Source organism: Benincasa hispida, chromosome 9 (genome assembly GCF_027475165.1).
Source record: "Benincasa hispida cultivar pf3 chromosome 9, pf3_genome.v1.1, whole genome shotgun sequence".
NCBI classification, from domain to species: Eukaryota; Viridiplantae; Streptophyta; class Magnoliopsida; order Cucurbitales; family Cucurbitaceae; genus Benincasa; species Benincasa hispida.
In genome coordinates this window covers 49,401,420-49,419,799 of record NC_143486.1, presented here as the reverse complement: position 1 = coordinate 49,419,799, position 18,380 = coordinate 49,401,420, and the positions used below count along the sequence as shown (strand labels likewise).

At 37.5% G+C, this 18,380-nt stretch overlaps 1 protein-coding gene and 1 non-coding gene across 4 annotated transcripts; one reads left to right on the top strand and one right to left on the bottom strand.

Moving 5' to 3' along the window:
- Positions 1–511: 511 nt before the first annotated feature.
- NHX3 (Na+/H+ (sodium hydrogen) exchanger 3) lies at positions 512–10,156 on the top strand. Of its 3 annotated transcripts, XM_039041347.2 has the most exons (15): positions 512–861; positions 2,543–2,661; positions 2,755–2,852; positions 2,976–3,035; positions 3,145–3,191; positions 3,306–3,500; positions 4,560–4,606; positions 4,721–4,787; positions 5,638–5,738; positions 5,837–5,938; positions 7,022–7,175; positions 7,243–7,305; positions 7,429–7,512; positions 8,211–8,538; positions 9,677–10,156. In XM_039041347.2, the coding sequence occupies exons 1-14, from the start codon at positions 706–708 to the stop codon at positions 8,505–8,507; spliced, it is 1,590 nt and encodes a 529-aa protein (XP_038897275.1). In that variant the 5' UTR covers positions 512–705; the 3' UTR covers positions 8,508–8,538; positions 9,677–10,156. The 3 variants fall into 3 exon arrangements, with proteins under 3 accessions (XP_038897275.1, XP_090174462.1, XP_090174461.1); XM_090318336.1 differs by lacking the exon at positions 9,677–10,156 and having other exon boundaries at positions 513–753; positions 8,211–8,901; XM_090318335.1 differs by lacking the exon at positions 9,677–10,156 and having other exon boundaries at positions 513–861; positions 8,211–8,901.
- A 6,038-nt stretch (positions 10,157–16,194) lies between these two features.
- On the bottom strand, positions 16,195–16,298 carry LOC120069098 (small nucleolar RNA R71). Its single transcript, XR_005479440.1, has one exon. It is a non-coding gene; the product is annotated as a small nucleolar RNA R71 (small nucleolar RNA).
- Positions 16,299–18,380: the final 2,082 nt, after the last annotated feature.

Here is an 18,380-nt window from a genome sequence, read left to right as displayed (position 1 = left end):
CAAGGATCCACACAAGTCTACATCTACTCACAATAGATCCATGGATCCTTGTCAATAGATACATGGACCCAATTCCCACCTTCCATCTGTATCCCTACGAGAAAATATCCCAGCCCACAAAATGCTTCTCTAGGTCAAGGAAGGATTATTTCTCAATGGAACCTTAAGAAAGTCGTCATCTTTAGAACATTTACCTCTTAGAATTCTTCGTAACCAAATTGTTCTAGTTTCTCAAGATGCATCAACTGTGTTTGGCAAGCATAACTTGATTAATATAGCTAAGATCCGTGAGCCCAATACCCCATCCTTGTCAATTTTACACATGTTGAACCTTATTCTCTACCTTGGACAAACCCTGACCAGAACTGACTGCAACACCTATTGATCTCCTTTAATATCCCTTTAGGTAACCAGCTCATAGTGTAATGGGGAATAGTACAACTATATATGTAACATATGTATAGTATGACCATACCATAGTCATTGTGGTTTTAATGTTGTTTTGGAGTGTGGCAGTATGGTAGGACAGTTGGACTACGAAACACGTGTGCTGCCAATGTAAGAATCTTTGCACACGTGTCAGTAAGGATTTGTGTAACGAACTCAGCTCAGCTTCCATTCCATTGCGCGGCAAAATCGCTTGTCATTTCCTGTTAAGGCATTCATTCAGTACGGCGAGAAGATTTGAAGCGACGAAAGGCAAAAATGGGAGTTTTCGAAACGGTGAAAAACATCGGCAGCGATCACGCTCAGGTCGTCCCCTTGACGTTGTTCGTTGCCGTTCTTTGTTTTTGTTTGGTTATTGGCCACTTGCTTGAAGAAAATCGATGGGTTAATGAATCCATCACCGCCATTATCATTGTATATACTCTCTTCTTCTTCCCTCTCTCTCTCTCTCTCTTTCATTTCACCTTCACTGGATTCTCCTGCCTCCTCTTAGTAGTTGCTTGTTATATCACTCAATGCAGAAATTTAATCGCATGGTTTAGGGTATATTTGATGTTTTATTATTGCCCTCCTGTGATCTGTGGCTTGGGAATGAATATTTATATACTGGGTAGAGGGTTTCCAACGTCTAACCTTCCATGGGTTGGCTGTCCATATTAATCGTAAAGGGGATAACATTGGAGGAGTTTGAGCACAAGAAGTTTCACACTAGAGTGCTTGTCAGTATAAATGGGGAGGAAATTAATGGGAACGGGAATGATGTTAGGTGAATTTGAACACAAGAAGTTCCAAGTTAAAGGAGTGGTTATCAGGGGAGGAAATGATATGAATGGAGTTAGAACAAAAGTCTTCATCCTCTGATACCACGGACTCAAAAGTTTTAGCAGATGGGTCATGGTAAATTTAATATTTTATCATTACTTAGTGTAGGCATGAAAGTTCATCGCACCCACCTGCTGGATTGTGCTGGATATGAGTTCATAATGTTTATCATGGTTGATGATTGACTGGTTGGCGATAATGTACATTTTTTTCGTGTTGGAGATTGTGTACATTTAATTTAACATACGGGAATGATACCTTTTGATGTTCTTTATGTAGTTTCATAGTGCAAGAACTTCTATATGTAGTCGCCCTATCACCACTACTATTTGTGTGCGAAAGAGCTTCAGCAGTGTGAAGATGATGTTCTTGATCTTCTCTGCTTCTATGTTATTATGTCTGCATCTTTAAGCATAATTATTCAAAAGGGTAAGAAGGATCATGTTTCTGGAATTTCAAAGCAGATGTATTCTGCAGCTGAGAGGGGTTATTATTGGAGATGAGAATACTTTTAGTATCAAAGTCGGGATTTTTATAGAAGATCATTTCTCCGTTTTGAGGGTTCTAAGAAATTGTTGGTTTCAGAACCAAATGTGCATCGAATGAACCCGGTAGTGTTTGCTAGTTACTACAATTATGATGAAACTTGCTCAACAATTTATTTATGAACAAGTAGCAAGAATACAAGGAAGTTTAGAGTGCTTCCTTCCTCTCCCAATTCTCATTGAGAAACCACAAAGTATGCAAAATGATACCCCCCACACAACACTGTCTCACCCTAAATACCACATTCTCTCTCTCTTTCACGAATTCTAACAAAAAGGGCCCACATCATCCAACATCACCCGACTAACTCACGTGCTCATCTCCTTCCTCAGAGGTTTACGAGAGTATACATGTATGACCAGGGCCCTATCAAATCATGAGCATCTATTTAACTCCATTGAATTCTGAGAATGGCGACTAACATGTTTTCTCACCCAACCCTATCCTTGCCTCACCAAATCTCTTGTTTTAATATTGAATCTGAAGGGAATGGCCATAGATCAAACATCTCTTTTCATGGAGTAACATCTGAACAAATGATCTTTTCTAGTAATATGTAAAAATGTTATACTGGCTTCTCATATTTCTATATCTTTACAACTATATTAAATGTCACTTCCTGCTTACTGAAGATTCACGACAGAGTTTTTCAACTGCTTCCTTATGTAGTTGCCATCATAGCAGAATGTTGATTTTTTTTCTTATTCCAAGCTTTCTGTTTAAACAGGGAGTTGTTACTGGAACGATCATATTGGTCTGCAGCAAGGGAAAAAATTCTCATATCCTAACTTTTAATGAAGAAGTGTTCTTCATATATCTTCTTCCACCAATAATTTTCAATGCTGGGTTCGTACAGCTTTCTAAGCTAGTGGTATCTTTGTATAGCTCTGCATATGTTTATTGAATCCATGTTTCACTGACTTATCTTCCTGTCTGCAGATTTCAAGTTAAAAAGAAGCAGTTCTTCCATAATTTCTTGACCATTATGCTGTTTGGGGTGATTGGTGTTTTTATATCTGCACTTATTATAACGGCTGGTATAAGCCAAATCTCTTCCGAATTAATTCTTAATTCAACACTGCAACATTGTCCATATATCATTATTGGGACACTTTGATAGATTTTAATTCATGTGAAACGGTTCTTTATGCATTGATTAGGCAGCCGATGGCTGTTTCCGAGAATGGGCTTTCATGGACTGTCAGCACGGGACTACGTTGGTGAGATTAAATTATGAAAATCTAACTTTTAACCATATGCTGATTTATGCTGATTAAACTGATGTTAGTTATAGGGTAGATGAATGAAGATTTTCTTTTCTTGATTCAGCTATAGGTGCTATTTTTTCATCCACGGACACAGTATGCACCCTGCAGGTTAGCTTGCTCTCCAACTGTTCTCTTTTCTATTATAATCAGTATCAAATTCCATGGTCGCACTTGCATGTTTTATTTATGAGATATTACTGTTACTAATGGTCCTTGATTTAGGTACTACACCAAGAGGAGACGCCTTTACTCTACAGCCTAGTCTTTGGGGAAGGAGTGGTGAACGATGCAACCTCAGTTGTTCTCTTCAATGCAGTCCAGAAGATTGATATCACTAGGCTTAACAACAAGACAGCCCTTCATCTTTTGGGAGATTTTTGTTACTTATTTTCAACAAGCACTGTCCTTGGAGTTACCGTAAGCTTGATTTGACTTCATAAAGTGTTATCAAAAAATTATATCCATGGGCTAGTCTAGATACAATTTGATCACTATATGCTCCTGATTGAATTGCAAACACACCTGAATTTAAAATTCACGGATCAATTTTTTAATGCATTCATTTGGTGCTTGCTTATGTTTCTAATGTGCTGCTTCCTTTCTGGATATAAGGTATAAAAACTGTCCAAGGATTTGTTTCCATTCAGAATTGCTTGTTATAAAATCAATGTTTAAGATCTGTATATAAACTGCTAATGATAGACAAGCTTGGTAACTTTCACCTTGATAAAGGGAGAGATGCTACAACACGAGTATGTGATAAGTTAAGGTCATTTTCATCTAAATCTAGATCCTGTTATTCAATTTAGCTTAAGACAAGACTGCTCTTCCTGCCTACCCCTTCGTCTAGAATCTTAAATTCCTGAAGGTTGTCAAGGTGAACCTTCTGCCGAGAGATCTCAAGACCTAACACAGTGTTTAGGTTAGGAATCTGAATGTTGTTTTGCTAGGAACAAGAAGGAACTGCTAACTCCTTCCTTCTAGTTTCTGGAGTAAGTTTCTCTGTGCCTTTGATTTGTCGATGGTTTTCCATAGATCTCTTAAGGATTACCTTTTTCTGTGTTTTGTGGTCATCACCACCTTACCAAGAAGACCCAAGGTTCCATGACTACAGACTATCAGATGAAATTTGAGAGATCTGTTTTGAGTGGAATATAGATGATCACCAATGCCCTACCACTCTTTTTGTACCTCACCTCATACCAACATAAACATGCTCAAGGTTGAAAATTTGGTTCAGCCAGCTTTAGGTGCAGGCCTCCCAAAAGGTAACGGAGGCATGGAAAGGTTTCCTTCAGAGCACAGTCTCTTCTTCATCTTCGTACTGCTCCATTCCACTCGATAAACTTCTTTGATAATGATTAGTAGACAGCTAGAACAAACCCATTAGTTTCTGTTCCATTATAAATAATGTTACAAATAATGTCCGGAGAATGTTTTTATTAAATGATTATATTTCTTTTTAAATTTCTGTAGACCGGGCTTCTAACAGCATATATCCTGAAAACCTTATATTTTGGGAGGTTAGTTTCTATTCCTTTAGTTTGCATCTTTTATGCAGTAGTTGTTGTGACACATTTTGAAAGTAGGTTCAGACAGCCTGAACTCTGCAACTCTGAACTTTTATTTCTTTGCAGACATTCAAGTGTGCGTGAGCTTGCGATAATGGTTTTAATGGCTTACCTATCGTACATGCTGGCAGAGGTAAATATGTCCACCTTTTTTTAAAGGTGATGTCAATTTTAATTCTAGATCCAGCTTTTACTGAAGGCTGATATCAGAAGATAAAGTAAACATTTTATTTCCCTTCCTATTGCCAATAACGTTCTTTAAAGGAGCTTCTTCTGGCAGCTTCAGAGTAGTCCTCTCTAAAAAGTTTCAAATCTACGTTTGATTAAACATAGTTACAGTTCAGAATTAGTTATGCACGATGCATGGGTCTGTATGATTCTCATAATATAACCCCCACCTCCAAACACGATATATGCTGCAGTGCAAAAAAAAAAAAAAGTTACCTTTTAGAAGAATATTACGGAAAACCACCTCTACCGAGGAAATGGCTTGCTAGATGAGTAGAAAATTGATAGAAACCAGTACTGAAAGTGAGGTTATTAAAAGATGATATTAAGATAAGAAAGGAAAACAATAATCTCTCCAAGAGGCTTGGGTTCTCCTAAAACTACTCCGAAGCCTGCCTGCCTCCTTTTCACCCTTTTGTATTTATAATCACTTATGTTGATAACTCTTTAGCTAAGGATGAATATGCCCTTCCTAATATTTTCTTGCCAATGTTCCTAACAAAAGTCTCTAACCCGTTTATCCTGTTATCTAATTATCCAAAATAAACTATGTTTTGCTCCTTTCGGAATTTTGCATCCTTCAGCATAGGCTTTTTTCATTTCCTTAACTACAAGTGTTGTATCTGCTTTAAAAATGCATAAGCACTTAATAGTCATTGTATAATGTCCACTTTTTGAAAATGATGCTATTTGCTTTAATTATTGAAAAAATATTAAAATTTCAGTTGTAATTGAGTATCTGTTTCAATTTCCAGTTACTGGAGTTGAGTGGAATACTCACAGTTTTCTTTTGTGGGATTATCATGTCGCACTATGCATGGCATAATGTGACTGATGGTTCAAGAATTACCACCAGGCAAGTACAGACACAACTTCTAGATGCATGCTGAAGGTAACAATGTCTATGTTTCTCTGGTTTTTGTAATCATCCTTCTTATGAATTATTAACTCCAGGCATGTATTTGCAATGATGTCGTTTGTTGCTGAAACTGCAATATTTCTTTATGTGGGCATGGATGCTCTTGACATTGAGAAGTGGAAGATAACTAAATTAAGGTATCAGTTCACTGTTCTTCCCTTTTTATGTTCCAGGAAGTTATCTAATAAATTTTAAAAGGATAACTAGATTGTTAGTAAACACCCGCTCCCACGAGACTGATAATTTGGTAATGATCTCACGAAGATGGTCCTGTTCTCTTATTCTTTATCTTCTCCTTTTTACCCTTTTTATTATTTTTTTATTATTTTTTATTTTTTTTAATGAAAACAAGACTAGCGCAATGTACATTTTCTCCTTTTTACTTTCTTGGAAATGGAGAATGGCCTAACAGTGAAGAATGTACACTCACCTAGTGTGTTTATCATCTCTAAAGGTTTCGTCCTATGTTTAGGGTGAAAAAAAAATGTCAGTCTTATTTCTAATATCTTTTCCCAAATTGCTTTTACGAAAACCAAATTTTATTCAGCCCCTTTAGTATTTGTCTACCAATCTAGGTGATCAATCTAGACTAGTAATGTGTTCCAAACGAAAAGAATCTAGACTGATAGTGAGACATATAATAAATAAAAGCAAACCTAGTTATGAAATTAAGCCAAGTTACTTTTTTGATTAGGCATTTTACCCTTCCTTTAGGGGCATTCACAGGAAAAGCATGATTAAAAAAATGAAAAACAAAGCTGGAAATATGCAAAATTCTATTGGAACTCAATGAAGCGAACACAATACAAAACTGAAATTTTATGGATAGATACAAAATTGAGAATTTAGAGACCTATTAGATAATTTTTAAAGTTCATATAGACATAAATATAGAAGTTCATGACCTAAATTTATTTAACCTTATGTGAATTTGTGCCCCTGGACAGAAGGCCTTAAATCTTAATTATTCCTGAGCATTAAAAATAGTATTCCTTTATATGCAGATCGTACATTGAAGACACATGGAAGTTTTAGTTTTGTTAACATATACAATGAATTAGGACTTCAATAAATTCTTAGTATGTTATATTTCCAGTATTGGAAAAAAACAACTGTTACTTTGGCACCATCTTGACAGCATCAACTGTAAGACTGGTAATGTTTGAATGCTAGGAAAATATCACAATCTTAAGACTTTTCTGTTTCTCAAATATTGGCAGCTTGTGGAAGTTGCTTGGTACATATACCACAATAGTTCTCTTGATATTGCTTGGTCGTGCTGCTTTTGTATTTCCCCTATCTGCTATATCTAATTACTTTGTTAAGCGTGAAGATAGATCGTCGTCGCCTTCTATGATCTCATTTAAACAACAGGTTGGTATCCCCGTATGATTGCCACTATGGAATTGTAGGGGAATTACACTGATGTGAAATTGTACAGATCATTATATGGTGGGCTGGACTGATGAGAGGAGCTGTGTCCATTGCTCTGGCTTTCAAACAGGTGAGCCTTTCTTTCTGATTAGAACACTTCATAGACGAAAATAGCACTTGGCGAATATATATATCTATATAATTCACAAGGCACTTTACCTATTAAATGTGGAAATGATTATCTATTTTGAAGTTCACATATTCCGGGGTTACGGTGGATCCAACCCATGCAACAATGATTACCAACACCACAATTGTTGTACTCTTCACCACAGTGGTAAGTGTTTGACATTCTTGATGTGTTCGTTCCTAATTATTTTTATGCAAAAGGTTCATCACATCACATTATGATTTTCTTCTGCAAAGATGTCACTACTTGGGAAGAGAGGCAATATGTTATGAAATGTCTATAGCATCAATATATTTCTATCCTGAAGTTTCGTAAGTGTCAATTTATACCCTCCAAATTTTGTTTGACCATTTGTCATGTGAAACATGTAATTTGAGTCGATTGAATTCCTAAATTTTCATAAATCAATCAATTTAGACTCTTCATTACGATTATCTTTGAAAATCATTCCTGCATTAATTTTCAAACGTGTATAGATTTTTTCAAACATCGATTTTACAAAATGGATGATTATAGTAAATGAATGGATGACTTTCAAAGGAAATTTTGTTTTGAGTCTTAGATTGATTCATTTATAAAAATTTAGAGGCTTAATTGATACAATTAAAAGTTTCACATGAGGGTGTAAATTGATACACTTACAAAAGTTCAGGATTCAGATCGATACAATTAGTTCATAATTTAAATTGATACAATTAAAAGTTTCACATGATGGTATAAATTAATACACTTATAGAAGTTTAGGGTTCAAATCGATACAATTATTAGTTCATAATTTAAATTGATACAACCCCTAAGGTTTAACATATAAATTAATATTTTCACTATATTTTTATGAAATTCAGGTATTTGGGTTTCTAACAAAGCCACTCATAAGATGTCTAATACCTCCCAACCAAGCAAGTAGCAGTACAAGCAACCCCAGACCAAAGTTCACTGAAGACGACATAACTCTCCCTTTGCTCTCCATGGAAGAGTCTGCTGCAACCAACGTCCTCCGGGCAAAGGATAGTTTGTCGATGTTAATAGAGAGGCCTGTTTTCACCATACATTTCTTTTGGAGGAAATTTGATGATTCATACATGAGACCTATATTTGGAGGGCCTCGCCACAACCAACCACCTGGTGGTTCTGGTTGTTAAGACACAACTGCAGGAACAGCAACTTTGAATGGTTAATAACTCTCTCTCTCACACTAAAATATTCCAATTCTCATTGATCACTAAATGAAACTTGATGTTTAGAATCTTGGAATGTTGGAAGCATAAAAACTGTGGTCATTTTGGTAGTGGAAAGGAGCACATAGTGAAATCTGTGATGTAATTATTGGCTGGAAACTAATTGGATTGGATTGGAAGTGCTCTTTCTGACCACATTGTTGCTTTATTTAGTAGACAAACTCTTGTTGCTTTATTTAGTAGACAAAAACTTTTGTTGCTTTATTTAGTAGACAAAAACTTTGGCTCACATGTAAATAGTATAAGTTTTTGTGTGACATCAAGGAACAGGTACTGCAACTTGTCTTTTATATGTACATACACATGCATGGTATTGTCTTGTTAACATGTCACTGATCAAGATTCAAGAACCATAAGGTAAGGCTGCAGATGCTCTTTTGCAGGTTTATTCTAAAAAATGGTGTTTATCCCCCTTTCTTTTTCATCTTTTTTCCCCCACATTTTCTTTACTAAGAATTGTAAACTTGATTTTTTTAAAAAAAAATCTTTTACCTACTCTCTTTGAAAAATTATTATTTTCAGTTGATGCAATAAAATCTTTTAATCTAAATCTTTTACCTACTCTCTTTGAAGAATTATTGCATCAAAGCTCCAATCAAAGCTCTTATGTGAGAATCTAGTAAATAATGTATGACTTGAATGAGCTTGTGAATACCCAAGCTCATACCCTTACTTTTTCACGACCCGAGCAAACCTTTTAAACCAGGCTTTTGGAGATTGATTAAGGCTATGCAAAGCTTTTTCTAGTCTACACGCTCTTGATCCAAACTTTTCTTCAAATCCTGGAGGAGGTACCATGTATATTTCTTCTCCAATGTGGTCGTTTAAGAATGTATTTTTCATGTCAAATTGATTTATTGGCTAATCCAAATTTTTTGTAATAGATAACAAAATTCGAACAAACAATATTAAGTTTAGCAATAAGAGCAAATGTTTCTGTGTGGTCAATCCCATATGTATGTGTATATCCTTTAGCAATAAAACGAGTTTTATATCTTTCAAGAGTTCCATCAGCTTTAAACTTAGGAGTGAAGATCCATCTACACCTAACAATTGATTTTCCTTTTTAACAGCTCCTCGATCCTCCATGTTTGATTCTTCTCAAGGGCACTCATCTTCTCATATACAACTTTTCTCCATTCTGGAATGTTAAGAGCCTCCAAAACGCTATTTGGTGTTTGGATATTGGTGACACTAGAAGTAAAAGCAGAAAAAGACTCGGAGAGATTTGAGTAAGATACATGATTTAACATAGGATATTCGACACATGAACGTTTTTCTTTTCTCAAAGCCATAGGAATATCAAAATCAAAGATTGAATTTTCACCTGGGGATTTGTCTGATCTTGGTTCAAAATCTTGACAGAAAAGAGGAGGGATAGTTTTCGGGATCTTGATGATTTGTCCTCCTCTCATAAGTTTGCCCAAAGAGTTTTGTTGATTTCAATGGATATCTATTTTCAGAATGATGTTGATTACGAGTAAAATGATGTGAATGCACACCATCTAATCCATGCTGATGCTTATTTTTAAAGTTAAGATTTTCTTCTCAAATGTGATTGCTGTTGAAATTGTTTCATGCATTGTTTCCCTAATCTCTTCAATTTCTTGAACAAGATTATTATTCTCAAAGTTAAGAAAGTCAAGAGTTGAGGTTTTTGAAGATATATCAAGATTCTTTGCAATCACTTCAAGACTTATATCAGGATTCTTTGCAATCAATTCAAGACTTAGATTTTCTATGACTTCCATATTTTGAGATGGTAGATTCTTCATATTCGAACCTATTTGATGTTCCATGAATCTGATTTTTAAAATAAAGCTACTTTTCAAAAAATTGTACATCCATCGAAATAAACATTTTCCCTAGTAGTAGATCAAAGCACCTATTCCCTTTTTGGTTTGGAGCAATACCTAAAAAAACACATTTTTTTTGCTCTTGGGTCCAACTTACGCACTTCAATTAGGATTCTTTACAAACAAAGTGCACCCAAATATTTTTAAGGTAATTGAGCTTATCAATCTAGATCTAGGAAATTCTTTTTGAAGAAGTTGGATGGATGTTCGAAAATTCAAGATCCTTGATGGCATTCTATTGATTAGATCTATGGCATGTAAAACAGCTTCACCCCAAAGGTACTTAGGTATACTCATAGAGAACATTAGTGCTCGAGAAACTTCTAATAAGTGTTGTTTTTTCTTTCAGTTCAACCATTTTATTGAGGTGTATCATTACAAGAATTTTGTTGGATTATCTCCTTTTCTATGAAAAAACTCCTTAAGACTTGAGTAAAATATTCTCTACCATTACCACTCCCAACAATTTGAATTTAGAATTAAACTGCATGTGAATTATGTGGTGAAATTGTTTTAAAACATCTTCAACTTCTGATTTTTCTTTTAGTAAGTACATCCAACAAACTATAGTATGATCATCTATTAGAGTGATAAACCATCTTTTATCTTTACATGTTTTAATTCATGAAGGACCCTAAATATCAATGTGAATTAAAGTAAATGGTTTTGATGCTTGATATGAACGAGGTGTATATGTACTTCCATGATATTTAGCAAAAGCACAAATTTCACACTGAAACACAGATGGATCTTTATTTTGAAATAAGTTTGGAAACAATTTTTGTGAATAAAAGAAATTTGGGTGCCCTAGCCTAAAATGCCATACATAGTGACACACTCCCTCCTGGATTTACCTCTTTCACTTGAAAGAAGCGTGTAGATAACAGACATCACCCTTTTGTAACACTTGCTATCCATCACCTTGCACTTACCAAACACATCTCAAACTCTATTGTGATAACTATTGCCCATCTTAGGTCTATATTACCAACAACCCTTTAGCCAAATTTAAACTACAACAGCTCTCTGGTTAATTTATTTTATTACAACCCAATATAATGTTTACGCAACTCCAGACTCAGCTTAGATAACTCTGCTTCTAGGCTACAAAATTCATTAAGAGCAGACCTTAACCTAAAAACATGGCTATAGTGTGGCAAACCTTAACCTGAGTACCTGGAACTCCACTCTTGCACTACCTGGAGGGAGGGGGAGGGGAGAATAAAATATTTGGAAAACATGAGTTGGGAAAAATCAGTGAGTGGCTAAGTGACATGTTTAGTATAAAAATAGTTTTATTGTTGAAAATCGTTTTCGGGAATAAAATTTCATATATAACCAAATACAGTATGCATGACCTCATTCTGGAAATTGAGACGTTATTGACATGATCATATGTTCTCCAAAAATGCAATGATTTCGCCAAACACAATTCCAAAGAAACCATTTCAACCAAACACAAGTTTGAGGAAACAATCCTAGTACCCAATATAACTCGCCAAATGTGCATATGTCGACAATTCCTACTAGATGTACTCAAGTATGCTGGCAATCTCAGCCATACATCCATGAACTATGCTAACAATATTCCGGGTACAATTCCAGTTTTCTATCAAACCAATATAAAACATACTTTCAAGCAAATCCATAGTCAAAACTGTCATCCAGATAAAATGATGGAAAACCAATAATTAAAATCCAAAAAACATATTTTCAGATTATGCCAAGTTTTTCAAAACCACACATAGATACATATATGTGTATAAATACATCCAAACAGTCATAAATAGACCACTCATCATCCTCTGGTCCGATTGTCGCAGGGTTGATTTCCACAACATAGTTGGGCGCAAGGTCTATCCCTTCAACACAGTTGAACGCAAGCATCTTGTTCTTGGGCGTAAGGCAACTCTCTTCAATACCTTGGATGCATAGATGGGCGCATGGATGATCTCCTCAAAGCATGAATCACCTTTAATCACTCCTCTATAAGTCTTTTTTGAGGAATTTTTAAGTTGTGATCTGAACTAAGAATCTCCGAGGGTATTTATAGGATTCAACCCTTCATCCTTCTTTTCATGCCATCATGCCATCAATGCATGACACCTCTACCTCTTGAAAGTTTTGAATGTCATCACATAGAGAGCCACCTCCTACTTCCTTATTGCCACCAACTTGCATGTAAGCATGTTGTACCCTCTATGCAACATGTCCAATGCATGCCTCCTTTTTATGTAGCCATCCTTGTTTTGCATGCTCCACATTACATCTCCATCTTCCATCTCCTACTCGGATTAACCAAAATTTCACTCAGTTGCACCATGACCCTTTTTTGTTTCCCTTGTAACCAACTCATGAACATACACACCATACACCTTAGGCACATTACCTTTTTCTTAGGCACACGGTTCTTCCTTCCATGCGTCCTATTCCCTCCTATGCCCCATTCTTGGATGATATCTCTCATTGATTTTGTCCAATGTGCTCAAAATTATCTTCCTTCCATGCATCCTATTCCCTCCTATGCCCCATTCTTGGATGATATCTCTCATTGATTTTGTCCAATGTGCTCAAAATTACTTGCTATGCACCCATTTCCTTCTTTGTGCACCCATCATTAGTTTTTTCCTAGGGTTTCTTTATTTGTTGTGTCCTATGTTATCCAACATTTAGCCAATTTCTCTCCCTTGAATACCTTATGCGCCCATCATCCCCACTCTATGCGTTCAACCCTATTTTTTCCCCTCTTGGTGGTGCATAGCTCAACACATGGTTCACTCATATTTAACCAATTCATTCCTTAAGTATTCACTTGTCTCCAAACATCCCTAATAACCCTTCCATGCGTCCATCCTTGTCCAGGTATACGCTCAAGTGGATCTCATCTACTCTAGTATGCACCCACCTTTTGTCCTAGTATGTACCCAAGTCTTCCTTTCCTTCCTCTAGATCATCTAACAGTTCTTCAGAGCATAATTTCTTGTGTTTAACGCATACATTTCTCCATTTATAGCATAGTCCCCAAGATAACCTTTATGCATTCAAGGTGACTTCCTTCCCTCCTATGGAATCTAATAAAGATGTCTTGAAAACCCCCTTATGCGTCCAACATTACCCATCATGTGCCCATATAGTATCTTCAATGCACGGTTCTCTAAATTTGGATATATGGTTTCCTAGCTATGCTCCTAACTTGTCTCCTTTTTGTAGCATAGCTTTCTTCTTTGGTTCATAGTAAAGGTATGTGCTCAACCTACATATCCCCCTTAGGTATGCACCCAACCTATGTTTTCCTTCCTAGGTATGCGTCTAACGAGGGCAGTTGGGCTTCCTTGGTGTAATTCTTTCCCAAGGGGTTGTCTTATGCTTCTATCTTGTTCCCCATAGACTCAAAATGAAATCCACAAGGTCTCTCTATGCGTCCAATCTTAACCCTATGCGTTCAACCTTCCCTTACTTCCTTCTTCCTTGATTTCTATCTTCTTTTCAAGCCTAGCTGATAACTTATAGAAATACAAGTTATTGTGGCTCAAAAGTTGGAACAATTAGGGTCTTTAATGATAAAATGTCATCATTTTTAGAGAAAACGCATGGAATTACTCGAACACTATCAAACTCATGCAAAAGAATGTTTATTGCTAAAATATTGTGGCACTAACGCATGATATTGCAAGATCTCAACAAAAGGCTAACGCATGATTAAGAAAAGTGTCGCAGGCAAAGGCTAATGCATGGGGCATGCATTGAAGGGATTCAATGCAAGGAAGATTCATTGAATCAGGTAGATTGTGTCAAATCACCACTTGCAAGCATGGGCATCTGCAGCGGGCGGTGTCTGAAAAACATCTGAGTGTTAGGCGGCCGACCAGAGTATGGATTTTAATGTTGCCCATCATCAAGTTGAAGAAGATCGATGCCTATAAATAGAAGAAATCCCACCAGATGAACGAGCTTAGTTTAGAATCTTAGATCTTTTAGATCATTACATAATTCTAAAATTTTGAGACCGTAGAGATGTGCTGTGGTGACGAGAAGAACAAGAGGGAAGAGAACCGCCACCATCACCGATCAAGAAGCGGAGGAAGCTGAGCTCGAGAGAGACATTTCTTCCAAATCTTCCACAAGTGGTTGTACACGAACCAGAATTGAGCCAAAAAGGACAAGAGATTGTACTTTGCGGCTTGACTCCTTTCATTTCATCTTACTTATCGCTTTCATCTTCTCATTTGATTAAGTATTGGTTTGTAAAGACAATCAGTTTCTTTAAAAATTCACATATTAGATTTATCATACTTTGCCACTATTTATTTCTTGTTTATGTTGGATGCATCTATAACCTCATGCAAAATTTTATTTCGAACGCTTAAGCCAACTAAATGAATTGGTAAAAGCAGCTTTAGCTTAAATTATTCGAGAGAATAAGTAAGCCAAAATCAAGTTAGAAATACTTAGTACATCTAGAGATAGACGCACTGGTGTTTTATTGCATCCTGTGTTTGACACATACATCCTAGAGATAGGTATTGTATGATATTCCCATTGAGAAGTGCCGAATAGAGTCTAACGCATAAACGAAGATAAACAAGTCATCTCATTCGCATCATATTCTTGTTTGTGTACATCTAACTTAGATCGACGCATATCAATTGCATTAAACTGCATTTTCACACGACCCATCATTCTCTACTCGACCCTTTTGTATCTTCTTCCATACACACACAGCAGTTTAGTGTAAATAACTCATTTCTACATTTACTTAGGATATTTCTACAACAGTTACAATGCAAGGCCTGCGTTAGCTTTAATCTGAATTCCTGAGTTCGACCCTGGACTTACCAGGAACCTGAGTTGTATTTATACTTGGATCTGATTCAGGAAAACTTGAACGTCTATAGGGGAGTGTCATGCATGCTAACGCGCCACTAACGCATCATAAACGCATCGACGCATCATTCACATTTGCACTTATTTTTCCAATTATTTTATAAAATACACTCCTAAGCTTGAATAACGAAATCAATGAACAAGTTTTTGGCGCTGTTGCCGGGGATTCAGCAACAAAACTAACCAGAAATTTTGCGTGTATCTTTTGTAGGAAAACTTCATCCGAGGGAGTATTACAAGCTAAGCCGAAGCTTGTAAATGTTTATGAGCAGGGAAAGCACCCCTGAACTTGTATACGACCCCGAAGTTGAAAGGACCTTCCAACGAAGAAATCAATCTAATCGTCATCATAGGTTAAGACAACAACTGCTCAGACAACAAACCAGGCAACAACAAATGGCAGACGAACAAACGAATCATAACTTAGCTCAACAGCTAGCCCACACTGCGCAAAATCCTATCATAATGGCAAACAGTAGTACGCGTCCCATGCTGGAGTATGCGTCTCCTGGGTTGTATGATTTCTCACCAGGGATCATATATCCAAGGCCAGATGGGACAAGATTTGAGATGAAATCTGTGATGTTACAAATGCTCCAAACAGCTGGACAATTTGGGAGTGCTGGGGAGAAGACCCTCACGCCCATATGAAACGTTTCCTGGAGACATGAAACTCATTTATGATTCCTAAAATCACTCAAGAAGCTATCAAGCTATCTTTATTCCCATATTCTCTGCGTGACGACGTAAAGTAATGGGTAAGTTCTTTGAAGCCTGGAGAGATCACGACCTGGGAAAAGTTGGTGGAGAAATTCATTCAGAAATACTTCCCATTCACCATAAACGCAAGGAGGCAAAGAGAGATCATGAACTTCGAGCAGGAAGAAGCTGAAACCTTAAGTGCCGCATGGGAGAATTTTAAAGGATTAGTCAAGAATTGCCCCAATCATGGATTACCTTTAACCATCCAGATGGAGACTTTCTATGGCGGATTAAACAGAGTGTCTCAAATGGCAGCCGACGCAGCTGCAGCTGGCGATATCATGGACAAATCTTATAATGAAGCTAAGGAAATACTGAACTGCATAGCCAAGCATAATATGGAATGGGTGGATGACACTTACGACGCAAGAGCAGAAAGGAAGAGGCGATCTCAGAAGGTGAATTCTATTGACTCTAACGCAATAGCCACGCTCTCTACACAAGTGGCTACTATGACAAACCTTTTGCAGAATATATCACTGGGGAACGCATTAAACTTGCAAAAGGTAAATCAGGTAGAAACATTCGTACAGCCTATGGTTAGCTGTGTGGGCTGTGGAGATCCCTATTCCTACTCTGATTGCCCACAAATCCGCAATTGGTATGCTTTATTAAAAATAACCCATTCTCAAACACATATAATTCTGGATGGAGGAACCATCCAAATTTCTCTTGGGCAGGTAATCAACAGAAGCCACACCACTCAGGGGTAAACCAACAGCAGAGGCAAGGATCGTTGCCTGGATTCCAGCCAATGCAGCAAGCCATACTAACAACCCTTTAATAGAGGAGGTCATGTGTCGAGTTCAACGTCTCCGCTTGAAAACCTCTTAAAGGAGTATATCGCCCAGAATGACGCATTGCTAAAAAGCCAGGCGTCTTCCATCAGAACTCTAGAGATACAGGTGGGGCAGATTGCGAGTGAGTTGAAGAATTGGCAGCCTGGAGTCTTACCCAGCAACACGGAAACCCCAGGGAATATCAATGGAGCAATAGAGTCAACGTGGGAGGATGGCACAAATACGTTCAAAGTAAATGGGCAAGGAGTGAAGCCTTACTTTGAAAATGATGTAGAACGACAGAAGTCATCCCTCGTACTACGCGATGCCAACTGAGGCTTGTGTCGAAGCATCCCTGCGTTCACATCGACACATATTCCAGGGACGCTTCTTCTATCTTCATTTCTTTTGCATTATGTATTTTATCACTGTGTTTGTGTTTACTCATTGATTGCTTGTCTTTGCGTACGTTCTAATTTGATTGATGAATGTTATTGCTTTCTCATTTAAGATTTTTATTTAATTTTGAAAAAAAAAATTGTGTACAACCAGAAGAAGCTTAGGATGGGAATAAAACTGACGCGTTGGACTTAAGCCAATGCATGGCCCAAACCAAAAGGATGCATCTTGAAAACACAAAACACTCGATTGCCTAGCAACCCTAGGCATGTCCTTTCGTCTTCTTAATAAATGAGGATGTCTGGCACTGCCTGACGTCACCATCCTCTCTCCCCAAACCTATAAAATGCAAACCTTCGATATTCTCTCCTCTTCCACCTCCTTCAACCAGACTTCGAAAAAAAAACCCTAGCTCCCGAACTTCACCGCCCTTCGATCAAGTCTGTTAGACCGGTCAGCCTTCAGCCACAATGTCTTTAGCATCCAACAGCCAAAACCAATCAATGAGCTACGGAGGCATGTCGCCGGTAAGTTCCTTCTCATCTTCCTCTGCTTCAATGTCGCCCCCTCCAAACCCTCGTCGAACCTCAAAAACCCCCCTTTCGACCAAGCCTTCGCACGGCGGGCATTCCTCCACATCCCAGCGACCATCTCGGTCGAAACCCATCGAAACCACCAAAAATTCAAAATCCTCTAAAACCTACCAAAAACCCAAAACCACCGCCAAACCTAAACCCAAAACTCCTACCAAACTGAGACGGCAACATCCTTCTTCCTCCACAGCTGCCGAGAAACCCTACACAAAGCCTGCCCCACCACTGTTTATTCCAAATATTACACCAGTGGGTGTGACACATGACCCTATTCCCGCTCATCTCTACAACGCACCATCGCCCGAAGTGCATCCATTTCCCTCATTATCCATCCAACCCTTAGCCACCATTTATACCCCATTGAAGCAGAAGGAGCTAGCCAACCCCTTCCGCTGCGTTCAACCATTATCATTTCATCTCCCGGGTCGCCGCATACCCCATTCGGCACCCCACCAACCACTCCCTCCAAGCCAAGCTCTGATAGTCCCGCATCAGAGCGAAATA

Bases quoted from the DNA above. Each gene is read 5' to 3' on its own strand.
- NHX3 (XM_039041347.2), top strand. From the start codon at position 706: ATGGGAGTTTTCGAAACGGTGAAAAACATCGGCAGCGATCACGCTCAG. The intron at 3,501-4,559 runs GTAAGCTTGATT...AAATTTCTGTAG, and splicing joins GCACTGTCCTTGGAGTTACC to ACCGGGCTTCTAACAGCATA. The intron at 7,306-7,428 runs GTGAGCCTTTCT...TCTATTTTGAAG, and splicing joins TTGCTCTGGCTTTCAAACAG to TTCACATATTCCGGGGTTAC.